The sequence below is a fragment of the Patella vulgata genome, chromosome 7 (genome assembly GCF_932274485.2).
Source record: "Patella vulgata chromosome 7, xgPatVulg1.2, whole genome shotgun sequence".
Taxonomy (NCBI): domain Eukaryota; kingdom Metazoa; phylum Mollusca; class Gastropoda; family Patellidae; genus Patella; species Patella vulgata.
The window spans coordinates 19525487-19539272 of record NC_065885.2 but is presented as its reverse complement, the minus strand read 5'-3'; the positions used below and the strand labels follow the sequence as shown (position 1 = coordinate 19539272).

Here is a 13786-nt window from a genome sequence, read left to right as displayed (position 1 = left end):
GATGTTCAACAATCCTTCCTTAACTGGATATTCGGAATCCCCACTGTGGCTAAAGATTTTTTTATCAAAAAATGTGAAAACCGACAATGTCTTTTTTATGAGAATAATTTATCTATATTGTATATACATATCATAGTTTATATCATTTTCTCTTTAAATATAACTTATATGTACAATTTACTTTAAACAGATTATTACATACTCTTTACATTTATCCATAAAATATGTCAGTTTAATTCACACTAATAAGGGTCGTGTTATATTTAGACTGTATACAGTCCTAACATATTTTTTCGTACATATTTCGTTTCATTTTATTTTCATTTCCTTTCAAGCTCTCGGATAAATATAAACCTTGCCGTGCTATAACAGAAATACTAAAACCGGTCATGAAAGACAACATCCGTTCAACTAATATCAATAGTCTCGAGGCTTTAACAAATTCGCCGCACATTTTGTTTATCTACATGCACAAACGGGTGCACGGCCAGCAGTAGTCCACTGCATTGTTCTTTCTTATTTTATGAAAAATAATCTCTTTCATACATGAACATAGATCAATATAACAGCAATTTTCAAAACAATACAAATATATACATTGAGCAATAAATTCATAACTATATACAATTTATCTACATATTTATCTTGCCTCTATTTAAGCAAAATGACCACATACGTTACCGACCACATATAATTGGATACCATCGACATACAATATCGACAATACCCAAGCTGATGACGACTTTAGAAATAAAGCTGTAAGCAAGCCCTGGCATAACCACTAAATTGGGAAATATACACACCATATAGCAATGACCAATATCATGGGGAAATTAAACCTATCACGTAGATCACAATGTAGAACTCTGATTACACGAACCTATTTGTAATTTTCAGAAACAATAACACTATGGCTGATTCGTTCAGATATCGGACGCAGATATTTTATGGTAACTACCTTCTTAGCTGAATATAGTTCACGATGTCAGTTCAATATTTTATCACGGCAAAACAAATTTATCCATCACATAATCGTCAAATTTACGTTTGTCTAATGTGTCGTATTTCGTCTATTATAGTTTCACTTGATATTCTATATCACCCTTATAATTAACTATATACAAGTTTTATGTACATAGTATATTTACACGCGTACATCTGCACGACCTTCCTTTACACATCATACACCGTGTTTACTGAAAGAAACAAATTGTGTTACAATATAGGCTAAAGCAAAGCGTTAAATCCGTCGTATTAGTACGGATACGAATGGGGTTTAACGTCATACTTTTCTGCGCAAACAGAATTAAAGATACATTGTTCCGAAAGTATTTATCGGGTGCTTAAAACACTGGGCAAAATTGTCAGGGTACCACTAACTGGAAACCCGACTATTTGCCAGCTTATTGTGTTCTAGCTTGACTGAGGGAGCGGTTGTTATTTCTTGATCAAATGGTTAGGCGGCTTTGGGAACATTGAGGGGTGTCAACGTACAAATGACTGCAATTGAACTGCGGAAAAAGTAGTTGACAGAGAATTTTACATCTCAGCGAGCTTGACGAAAATTGAGCTGGCCTTAACAAATAGAGTTAACCAATGTCCCAAGCAGAGTTGTCTGCCCTTGCTGGAGAGCGAGACATGTATGGCGAATGGCGCCAGCCAGGCCTCCGTTCTGAGGGAATCCCACTGATCTATATATATATCCACGCAACCAGTACCATATCCGTGGATGGGTATTTTGGAAAATAAATTGTTACAGGAATCTTCCAATGCCGGTTTGTATGCTCGTTCAAAGTCTATTAAATACGAGCATTAATACATACACAGGGTCGTATTTCGTGGGGGTGCAGGGGGTACATTGCACCCCCAGAAAAATAAGGCGCCCCAAGAAATTGAGCCCCCACCCCATCCAAAAAAAAAAAAAAATTATTTGACATTCTTTCAATTATAAAATAATATACTTGATTATGATCACACAGTGATACTCTTAAGGCACTGATCAGTCGATCGGTTTTAAGGTCGCCGACACGCCAATGGGTTCGTTTGCCCTGATCGAAACTTTCTTATATCACATACGTGGAGGCTATGGCGCCCCATCACTATGCTGCATCCCAAATTTTAAAATCCTACATACGGCCCTGTACATACAGTTAGTTGTAGATTACCACAATAATGTAGGATTTAATCCATGTAGCCTACATATCTGATCATGATTTCTTTTATGAGTTAACAATATTTGCTTTAATGAAAGTTTGCTGAAATAACATCAACGTACCGATATATCTTTACGTCTTTCATCTGAATCATCTTCACTAGAATTATTAGATGTAAGTAATTCTAAATTTACAAAACTTGATTCTGGTGCCATCACGTAATCACTTCCTATAGTCTGAAAATTTACACAATATAAATTCATGAAATAAAATGAGTTTTAACGTCCTACTGTCCTTCACCAATCGAGCTCATGTTTGCTTAGAGGTGAATATTGTCTGGACAGCGCCACTACAATCTACTATTTTTTCAGATTCCAACACCCAGGGATTCTTTTACGTACCCACCAACGTGTATATGGGACCTCTGTGTTTGGTCCCATCCGAACGACTAGACATTTTCCCTTGTCAGGCCCTCCGTCCTGCACATCTTGAGGTTCAGGTACCTGTTCGGTGGACACAGGGAACGTGCTTGAGCCTTCGGTTAGTAAACCAGCGACTAACTCACTGAGCCACCGTGATTCCCTTCACACGATACTATCATATTTAATGGGGTACAGAGGTGGAACGAAATTATGATGTTCCTTCTCTCTTTAATAATATAAATATGAAATGACTTGTTTTGGAAGGCACAGCAGAATCTTATTTATTATTAGGTTCCCCCACCCCCTCAACCATCACAACAAAATTATAGAAACTTTAGTTATAGGATTGAATGATTTCAATAATTTCTAGGCCAAAATGTTTTTTTAAGAAAGAGAACCTTTGAATGTGTATGGTCTCAAACTCTATATCTAACCCTTATTCTGATAGTTAAATGTGTTAGACATATATAGCCTGTACAGACTGGGGACGTTTCAATTGTCGTATATGTAAATATCTGATATTTCACTGAACTTACATCCATAGAGGCAGCTTTTTGTCTAAGTGTATGGAACTCTTGATCTGGCGTTAGGACGTGAGATCGTTGAGCTATTCTAACAGCATGATGTATTGTAGCACAAACTTGTCGTCTAGGTACATGTTTATAAAATCCAGATTTATCCAACATTCCTCGTACTGCCGCTAAAAAACAAAACAACAAAAACTTAGTGAATAAAGATTGTTATAAATAAAGTCTATTGTAAATATATCGAATTTTCAGAAGATGCCAAACTGCGTCAACAGGTTTCATGAAATGAAAAGATTTGTGAATCTGTACCTTCAAACTAACAGTTGCTAATGCAGATCAGATAGTCTGACACAGAGCTTCCACGTCCACCACTGAATAAATATAAATCCATGAAGCAACGTCACCGTCAATAACAGCCATATACTCTTGCCTCTAATATCAGATTAATTATAACAAACGATGGATTTCACGAAGCGATATTGAAGTAGCATATAGCACGTACCTTTACATTCTCCTAGAAATACTTCAACATCAACAGCCGCAAATTCCTGTACAATCTGAAATTTAATAAAGGCATTCAAAGATATGCAATATTAACGAGGGTAAGTTATTGGCTGGAGCTATTTGCCACATGTGGTAAGACAATTCGGAGACTATTTGCCACATCTGGCAAGTCTCCGTACCGCAATTATGAACCGATTTCAATGAAACTTACAGATCACGATAACATTAATAATATCTTAGAGTAGCCAAAATTTCGACCATTTCCGGTCAACAGTTTCAAAGACATCGAATTGCCACAAATTTCATGTGGCACGACTGCAGGCCGCAATTACCAACCGATTTCGATGACACTTGCAGATTATAATAACATTAATATTATCTCAGAGTCGGCAAACTTTCGGTCACTTCCGCATAGCCGTTTCCGAGATATCAGGTTACCACACATTTCATGTGTCACGACTACAGACCGCAATTATCAACCGATATCTATGAAACTTACAGAATATGATAACATTAATAATATCTCAGAGTAGCAAAACTTTCGACCACTTCCGATTATTAATGTAATTATAATCTGCAAGTTTCATTGAAATCGATTGGTAATTGCGGTCTGTAGCCGTGCCACATGAAATGTGTGGTAACCTGATATCCTGGAAACCGCTAACTGGAAGTGGCCGAAACTTTGGCTACTTTGAGATATTATTAATGTTATCATGAACTGTGGGTTTCATTTAAATTAGTTGATTATTGCGGACTGTAGCCGTGCCACATGAAATGTGTGGTAACCCCCATATCTCGGAAATCGTGAACCAGAAGTGGCTGAAAGTTTGGCTACTCAGAGATATTATCAATGTTATCATAATCTGCAAGTTTCATTAAAATCGGGTAACAATTGCGGTCTGTAGTCGTAAGGCTATTTTGAAATTCTTGCTTACCACATGTGGCAAATAGCCACTGCCTAAGTTATTCCGACAGAATTTAAAACAGGCCTACATAATATATAGTCCCTTAATCTCTTCTCTCGGAAACTCATTTTAATCAATTCTACAGGCACTACAGCGAAACCTCACTACACAGACCACCTGTTTCAACAGGTCCTATTATATGAATACAGAGTAACAAATGAATTTTAATCGCTGGTCACTGTGCATTAGAACTACCAGTTTCGATATAATACTAAATAATATACCGGCACTTTAAATCTGACGCTAGTAGATATTAGGACGTTCTATTATTAGTTTACAGTACAATTGCTATAGGGGACTATTAGGCCACAGGGGCATCACTGTTGGGGTCTGAGAAATTGAGGGAAAAGATCTAATCATATAATTCATTCCTTACTTCTTTGAGAACTCTAACGGTAACCGAATCTATATACTGTATGGTGGAACCGTCTAGAATAATGGCGTATGGATCAACCTCACGCTCATCCTCTGTATCTGGTTGGTGATCTGTATCACTATGGTTACATGGTTCATCATTCCACGCTGTTTTAGTCGCCATACAAATCTAAAATCGACAAATTCAAGAATAAAATATTATTAGTGTCCCTGTAGGATTTCAAATTAAATGCAAGGTAACGTTTCTCCTTCATGTTAATATTCATCATTTTCTGGAGCGCCGTATCAATCTTGTTTTCAAAAACAATAGTTACGTAGCGGAAATATGTCTACACTGGCACGCCATATTACTCATGGACGGTGAGATGAATCTTATTAGATCCGAATTTGATACCTTGCGAACTTGAAGCGATAGATAATCTCACGGCTAGACTAATACTATCAAAAGATAATATATTCTCTACCCATTAATTCATTTTACTCAACTTGGGATGTCCAAGATAAAATTGGCTCATAACTCAAATGACATTAATTATGTTGTGTTTGTGTTCATGCTAGTATACGTGGTAAATGGTAGCTTTAGATGCTCAAATCCAAGAAAAATCTAATATTTGGATCATATAAGACTTACAAAAGTATGACCCAAACAATAAAACCCCCAAATGTTCGTGAATTCATTTCCATGGAAATAACCAACCTGATTTACGATGAACATACTTTATTCAAACAACATACAACTGTGGGGTTTTCAAATAAATGACAAGAGGTACAAGGTGTTCCAGAGTTAACAATTTATTATCCTACCTCTTTGTGTTGTTTCGCCATATCAGCTTCGGCCTTAGCTTGTTTTAATTGCTTTAAAGCTTTAGGATCCAAGCCCGTATCTTTGATTAATCGTTTACGGAAATGTTGGATATTTCCATAATATAGTGCGGATTCAAATCGGAATATTTTAATACCAGGAATCTCTTTGGCCTAAAAATAAAATCATAAACCAATTATTCTATTTGGTTAATTTTTGTAAACTGCATACATTTACAGAGCTGACTACAACGAAAGCATCTCGAGCCTTGCGCCTCACTGAAAACCCTTTTACCGAAATTAAATATGATTGACCCTGATATTATGTCGTTTGGTGAACACTGTCATAACAGTTGATGACTTATTAGTTTTGTACTATCTGGTAATCAAAAATCGAAAACATGTCAATAACCACTTACCTGTTTATGTAAACTGATATCAGCATAAACATCCGTACCTTCAACATTACCCAGTAAACTAGTGTACGGCCTGTAAGATACCATTTAAAAAAACATATGAGGTTGAAACTACATTCCAAAAGAAGAAGATAAGAGACAGGAGTTCAACTGGGTAACGCCATAAGCAAGCCTACCCAAGTCGAACAAAAATGTATGTTGTATTTACATAATCCAGTGGTGCACATTTGGGTTTATTTTTAATTGATTGTGAACTAAAATGTGATTTAACGTCCTAATTTTTATGCCCCGAGCGGGATAATGAAGACACGGACATCGGCGCTACAGCCTACTTTTATTTAGATTTCTAAATGGCAAAGGTTCTTTTTTAAGTGCACGCCAATGTGTTCACGGAACCTCGGTTTTACTTCCCTTCCGGACGATTAGACCTTGTTTCTTGCCAGGCACCCCGTCCTTCATCACTGACAAGGAGTAACAACGCCGGAACGTTGTTGGCCATCACCGGGAGCAAACCCAAGACTTTTTGTTTAGCAAGTCAGTTCCTTACAGACCGAGATGGCTTCCAGTTGATAAAATAAAATATGTTAACAAAGATTTAACCAACGTTGTTTTATAGACAATTCGAACAGGCCATTTAATATAGGTTTTAATTTAACTAAAAACCGTGGACAAAATTGAAAATCGATAATTGTATACTTACGTTTGTGTCCGTAATAAAACTGGTATTAGGTTAAATATTAGTCCAACTAATAAACCTAAATCAACATCCAATAAAACAGTACTTAAAAATACAACGATCCATACACACTGAAATACCAAATAAAATAGATTTAAAGATACTTTTTCCAGAAAAGTATTTATCGGGTGGTTATTTCCAATAAAAGTATGGTAATTTTGGTATATCTGGAAAGTAGAAACATCCAATCTTAGTACAAAAATACTGGATTCTCTGAAAAACACACATAGGGCGCATATAAGACAAAAATGTATGGGTTACCCTAACCGGGAAAACGACGATAAGGGATGTCTGCTCGCGTGACGTCAAAGGTTGCACGCAAAGAAAACATTGTCTTGCATATATGCAATGAATTCTCCTCGGGCTTCGCACCCATTGTTAGGTAGCGCGTCGGCCAAGTCATGTGACACAAACATGAGTTCTTTTAATAGATTTTTTTTTATAGCAGCTGTATTCCTTCGCAAAACCAATGTTTTGAGAAGGATTTGAAACAAAATTTTGATAGATTAATTAGTTTGAATATGTTTTTAGTCTAAATATATCATCAAATCACACAGTTTGTACACGGAAAAGGTATCTGTAAAGTCTTATTTTTCTGTACTAAGTTGGTTAATAAACACAAATACAATTTAAAGATGCTGGTCAGATCAAAATAAATTGTCGAATTGGGGTTGAACTGATGTGTGATTATGTATGTGAAAAATTATATACAATTAATTTTCGTTTCGCAAAATTAAGATAAACCAAATTTAGTTGAGCATAACCATTTACATCTGGTGTTGTATGCAGAACACGTCAAGTCTAATTAAACAGACACGTCTTTGTTTTAGTCAAAGAAGTATCATCAATCATCATTCTATTAATAAATTAGATAGAGTTTAACATCTTGTTGATAGTGTACTTAGGTCTTTTGGAAGTAACATACCCCTATTCTATTTAGGCCCCTCTGTTGTTACTATTTTTATACTAACTGCGGGCTCTCGCCACTAGAAGTTAAAGAGTTTCAAAAAAAAAATCCTGTGGAAAATAAATAACATTACAGATGGATGAAAAAATTTCCAAATAAAATAGAATAAAACTTTTAAAGACTTACAAAATCTACTTTTGATGTTTTCCACAATCTTCTGAGCTCTTTAAATTGTAGAAACAGACCTTTTAACGACACGATAATGATAGCTGCCAATATACACTGAAATTATAAAAAGTCGATAAAACTGAATTACACGAGAAATATTAAAGTTATAAACTGATTTTTTTATACTTTAAGAGTTTATAGACAATGGTATGAAGAGGTACTATCACTTAAGTTCGGTAAAAATGTCATATAATGCCACTTGGAAATCCTGAGACAATCTACCAAACCCAATCTGGTTAAAACACAGATCCTATTTCGTTTCGTTTTTATAGTTTAAAATTTCGTTTAACTTGTCTTTACTACACTAGGATCTGAAAGAGTTGTTATTTAACTCGTGTTCTGAATGGTGTCGGGGGTAAGCCAATGAAACGGTCTGTTACGACGAGCTTTAGGCGTGTTTTGCACGGAACTGTCGGTAATCCATTAGTAACATCAATGCTGACTGGTTAATCATATGTCTGACGTCATAAGGTCAAAAGTCGGTCTTTTGACCCCTGACGTGACCTATCGCTATAATTTGTCAGATCTTCATGTAGTGTAGGCCATCGAAAGATAAAAAAAACGAAACGAAATATAGATCTGTATTTTAATAAGATTATACCAAACCACATCTGATAGACGATTTATCCCATTGAAGTTCCCATGCAATCGACATTACTTTAAGTAGGCCAGTGCTTTAATGTGCGACAAATAGCTGAGTTTTATATTAACTAAATTGACATTTTTATCTGTGGAAAGTTATCAGTTCTCTGTAAAACTAAATATGTCCATATGATATTCGGTGGTTTTAGAGTTACATTAAAAAGGAGACTTATAAAAATATGAAATGGGTAGTGTAAAAAGTGGAAAATGGACAAGAATGCCAAATAGAGTACAATAATCTAAACACATCTACTTACATTTGGCAGTGTTTCAAATACTGGACCAAGCGAGACTAGAACTATTATCACCAACAGACTAGATACAAGACTCGTCACCTAACAATCAAAAAACATTTCATTAATACAAACATCTAATACAGTCTTAAAGAATCCAGCAAAGGAGGGGGTTGGGGCGTGGTTTATGAAACGGGGACTTTAACATGAGATTCTGGAAAGATGCTTTGTCATTTTCTCCAGCTTAATACAAATAGTCTTGTATTTTGAAATAAGAAATTCATTTTTAGAATATTATCAAATTACCTGAGTTTTACCGCCAACGTTGTCTTGCACCATTGAACGCGATAACGAACTGGCACAACAAAATGACGAAAACATAGAACCAATCATATTAGAGATACCATATGCTAGTAATTCCTGTAACAAATAAAACAATTGGCTCATATAAAGGATTATATCACATGAAAAAATCTAATAATAATCCTGCAGTAGTCCTCGATTGGGATGTGCAACGTACGCAGCGCGACCACAAACGGAAGTGAAATGTTGAAAAAGTTACTTTAGCTTTGAATGGTTGGTCATGGTACATAGATAGCTGAATGGGACAACGTATAGTCGTTCGGATGAGACGAAAAGCCGAGGTTCGGTGTACACATTGGCGTGCACGTAAAAGACCCCTTGACAGTTGAAATTCGAAATAAAGGTAGGGCGTACCGCCGCTGTCCGGGCAAAATTTCCCCCATAGCACACTGTATGGCGTATGCCCGTCTTCATTAGCCCAGTAGGAGCAGAACAGTAGGACGCTAAACCCCATTTTATTTCATTTCAGATAGCTGAAACGTTTTGTTAAATTTATTCACACAGTACATTGTAGCAAGAATCAGGCTACTTTTATATGTGGTCAGTTAGCTTTAAATGGTAGTTTGTCGTCTGCATGTAATAACTTGAATTTAATTTCATATAGATATAATATCAATAAGTACGACATAGGTAAATTGTGTGTCCAAACTATACTACAGAAACTAACATCAATCGATAATGTTGATGATGTTACTATGCAAACTGTAAGTGCAATAAATGATATGATTTTATTAAGGGATCAAACGTTTTGTAAAACGGATAAAAACAATTTAAATGAAATTATTCATCACTTGTCCACATATTAGACATTTAACTATGAGAATGTATATTTTTTGTATATTTATTACTTTTCTCATAGTTTTGTAAGTATTTGTGTATTGTGTACTCAATTTAGTACGAAATAAATATATTATTATTATTAAGGTTAGCCCATGACTAAAAACTTGGGATTTGCAAACTAGAACCTTTTGTGCCTTTCCCTTCAAATATACATGATGGTGTACAGATGTATTCCAAGGCGATCATCACAGTCGAGTGGACAAGAAACCAGTCTCTTGGCTAAAATGTACCGGGCTCGAATCACAGTATGGGCACCCAAGAATCTGCGGAATAGCTTAAGGATGTCAATAACAGGCTATTAGCCTATCGTAAAGAAAAGTTTATCAACCAATGATTCCTTTGATGTATTTCATCAATTTAACAACAGTTCAACCCACCTGATTAGCGTCCACTTCATAATTATGTTTATCAGCTAATATTTTAGCCATGGCGAATGAAATGGCGAAGGCTGTAAAACAAATGGCGAATGATTCCCCAATGAGGTCGGGAACAAACCGTAACTGTTCTACATTCAAAGGTGGTAAACTGAAACAATTAAAAGATACAATATCTTAAAACAAGAGATAAAAACAATAATCCTTGTTCAGATTTCACGCAAAGACTAAAAAAGAATGTAGGTGTATCTAATTGTAAGTTACACTCTGACAGATATAATAGCCCGATGACCTTTGTATATATATAAACGACAATCAAAGCCACTGATCGTATATGTACATTTTTCAGGCAATATTTAATCCACGCTAAAATCTACGCAAATTAATTTATAAAAAAAACTGTCACATAATATCAGATTGGATTTTACCCAAGACTTCTAGGTGACGCTTGTAGAAAATGTTGAATTATGGGAAATGTTCCATTCATCATATCTTTGTAAATGCTGAACGGAATTGAACAACTTTTGGACAGATATTCCTTTAAAGATTCAACGTTCATAATATTGGCAAGCGCGGATCCAGGGAAGGGGGAGGGAGGGAGGGAGGGGGGGGGGGCGGGCAGGGCCCAGTGAGACTGGTCATCACTGTTCAGACCAGCACCTGCAGCCAGCAATGGGATTCCCAGATTTTAATTTCTGTTTAATGAGGCCGCGACGAAGACTCTGGGGACTACACCAAACCACTAATGCATGCGGCACTCTGATGATTACCCTTTGCTCCAATGTATGCCCCCTCCCCCCCCCCCCCCCCCATTCATCTTGCATAACTAACACATTTACTACGGGAAATGCTTAACCAGATCAACTTGTTTTTTTCCATATATAAAATAATATTCTTACCCTCTAGGCACTTCTCCCACGATCTCCACATTAAATTCTTTATTTAAATGGAGGTAAAATGATATTACAGTTCCTCCCACAATCTGTAGAAAACATCAAATTCAACCATCAGACATATTTAAAAGAATTGTTAAGATTTGTGTAAAATGAAATGGTGTTTAAAAGTCTTACTGATCTGCTCCGACTGGGATAATGAAGACCGTTAGACGCCATACAGACGCCAGGGGAAATTTTACCGGATAGCAACACTACGACTTACTCTTACATAGAATTCCAACTGCAAAGGTTTCTTTTACGTGTACGTCAATGTGTACACGGGACCTGATTTTTTGTACCATCCGAACGACTATACGTTGTCCCTTGCCAGGCCCTGTGTTTTGCAACACCGACTTGGGTAACCACGCTGGAAAATCCAGATGAACTTTCTCGATCAACACAGGGATCGAACACACGACCTACGGGTTAGCCAGTCAGTTTTGCTTAAATAACAACTCGATGTGTGCAATGCGGCATTTCACTCCACTATTGGACGAAAATCCCCTTTGGACGTCCTATCCTGTAAACCAGGTCTCTTGCCAGACATATTGTATACACTTTCTATCCAAAGTACTGTACAGAGGCCTAGGTGTTTTGCGGACAAGCAGGATATTATGCTTAATCTTCATGAACACCTAATATCACGTGTCAATGGGTTGATCTAAATTTCCTTTGCTGCATGTCTTTACTGTTTGTCAGTTAATTGATCTACAGTATCTATTTGGTGTGTGTTACTTGGGACAGTGTTAAGTGGGAAGCTGACTGTACCCAGGGAATTTGGATTCACCAGGCGAAGAGAAAGACACTGTGCAAAAACATACCATGGTGTTATCTCCTTTGAGAGATTTATAAGGAATTATTCTGCTAATGTTTATAATAATTTGTATATTGATCCCTTCCACGTTTTAAATTTCCGTCAGCTTTTCCCCAACTTAAGAAATAGTAAAATAAGGAATTCATAGCTATGTGTCCTTCTTATTTTGTTCCAAAGACAATAACCCCAACAAAACAACTGTTTACATCCGTTAATTATACTTACCACTAATAATTCTATAGGGATGGGTATCCTGAGTTTACTTTTAATAGATTTATTATTGTTAATTCCTTCCTTTATGGTTATCAAGGCACAGATTGCTACTATTGTTGCTGTCATGGTTACAAAATTGGCGTTATGTAGATTGTTGAAGAAATCACGATATGCCTAGAAATAAAATTCAACAAAATATGAATTAAATGTTTCATAACTCACTGACTCATCCCAGAACACCTGGTAATGGTAGAGTATTGTTTATTTTTCTACTTCTATTTAGGAAGCCCATATTTCCATTTAGAAAGTCCACTATTGGGGTGTTGATTATTTGGTGTATTTCCATTTAGAATAACCACGTACTACCTGGAGCATTGATTATTTGGTGTATTTCCATTTAGAAAGTCCCCTTACTACCGGAGCATTGATTATTTAATGTATTTCCATTTAGAAAGTCCACTATGGGAGTTGATTATTTGGTACATGTATTTCCATTTAGAATGACCACTTACTACCTGGAGTATTGATTATTTGGTGTCTTTCTATTTAGAACGTCCGCTATTGGAGTGTAGATTATTTGGTGTATTTCCATTCTTACTACCTGAAGTATTGATTATTTGGTGTATTTCCATTTAGAAAGTCCGCTAACTACCGGAGCATTGATTATTTAATGTATTTTTTCTTTATTAGAAAGTCCCTGACTATCGGAGTATTGATAATTTAGTGTATTTTGATTTTAAAAATCCACCCCGATTAGATTGTTGATTATTTAGTGCCAGTCCGTTTAGAAAGTCCTCTTATAATTACTATCGGAGTATTGATTATTTGGTGTATTTTCATTTAGAAAGTCGGCCTACTATCGGAGTATTGATTATTTGGTGTATTTCCGTTTATAAAGTTGGTCTACTATCGGAGTATTGATTATTTGGTGTATTTCCATTTAGAGAGTCGGCCTACAATCGGAGTATTGATTATTTGGTGTATTTCCATTTAGAAAGTCTACTTGTTATTGTCTTCATGCTGTCTTTATTGAATAAAGTTTTTTTGTACTCCTGCACACGTCACTCAATGGAAGCTGACTTTATCAGAAACCGAATCCTTACGTTTTAGTTTAGAAATAATAATAAAATAATGTTCTATTCTCCGTTTACTTGTTTATGAGGTGGTAATTTCCACACGTTGTCTCAAATAATACAATCTATAACTAAATGTTAGGAGCCTCGGCAGACTTATACAAGTATATAGGAATCTATATTAATTCTTTCATGTTAAGTGTATATTTACATAATGTCTGATAAATGGATATACGTTATATTTTAAAATTTTCTCCTAATTTTC

The 13786-nt window shown here is 35.8% G+C and overlaps 1 protein-coding gene across 3 annotated transcripts in view; it reads right to left on the bottom strand.

The window, feature by feature from the left end:
- Positions 1-97: 97 nt before the first annotated feature.
- The window catches only part of LOC126826918 (solute carrier family 26 member 6), a 58373-nt gene continuing 44684 nt past the window's right edge, over positions 98-13786 (bottom strand). For all 3 annotated transcript variants that reach the window (XM_050556063.2, XM_050556062.2, XM_050556064.2), the window contains 14 exons: positions 12461-12622; positions 11386-11468; positions 10490-10637; positions 9216-9329; positions 8934-9011; positions 7993-8088; positions 6864-6970; positions 6167-6236; positions 5751-5921; positions 4948-5115; positions 3605-3659; positions 3112-3275; positions 2276-2389; positions 98-1196 (listed from right to left, as the gene is read on the bottom strand). In XM_050556063.2, coding sequence (XP_050412020.2) covers positions 1194-1196; positions 2276-2389; positions 3112-3275; positions 3605-3659; positions 4948-5115; positions 5751-5921; positions 6167-6236; positions 6864-6970; positions 7993-8088; positions 8934-9011; positions 9216-9329; positions 10490-10637; positions 11386-11468; positions 12461-12622 — 1533 coding nt within the window. In that variant the 3' untranslated portion in view covers positions 98-1193. The remainder of the gene's footprint in view (positions 1197-2275; positions 2390-3111; positions 3276-3604; positions 3660-4947; positions 5116-5750; positions 5922-6166; positions 6237-6863; positions 6971-7992; positions 8089-8933; positions 9012-9215; positions 9330-10489; positions 10638-11385; positions 11469-12460; positions 12623-13786) is intronic.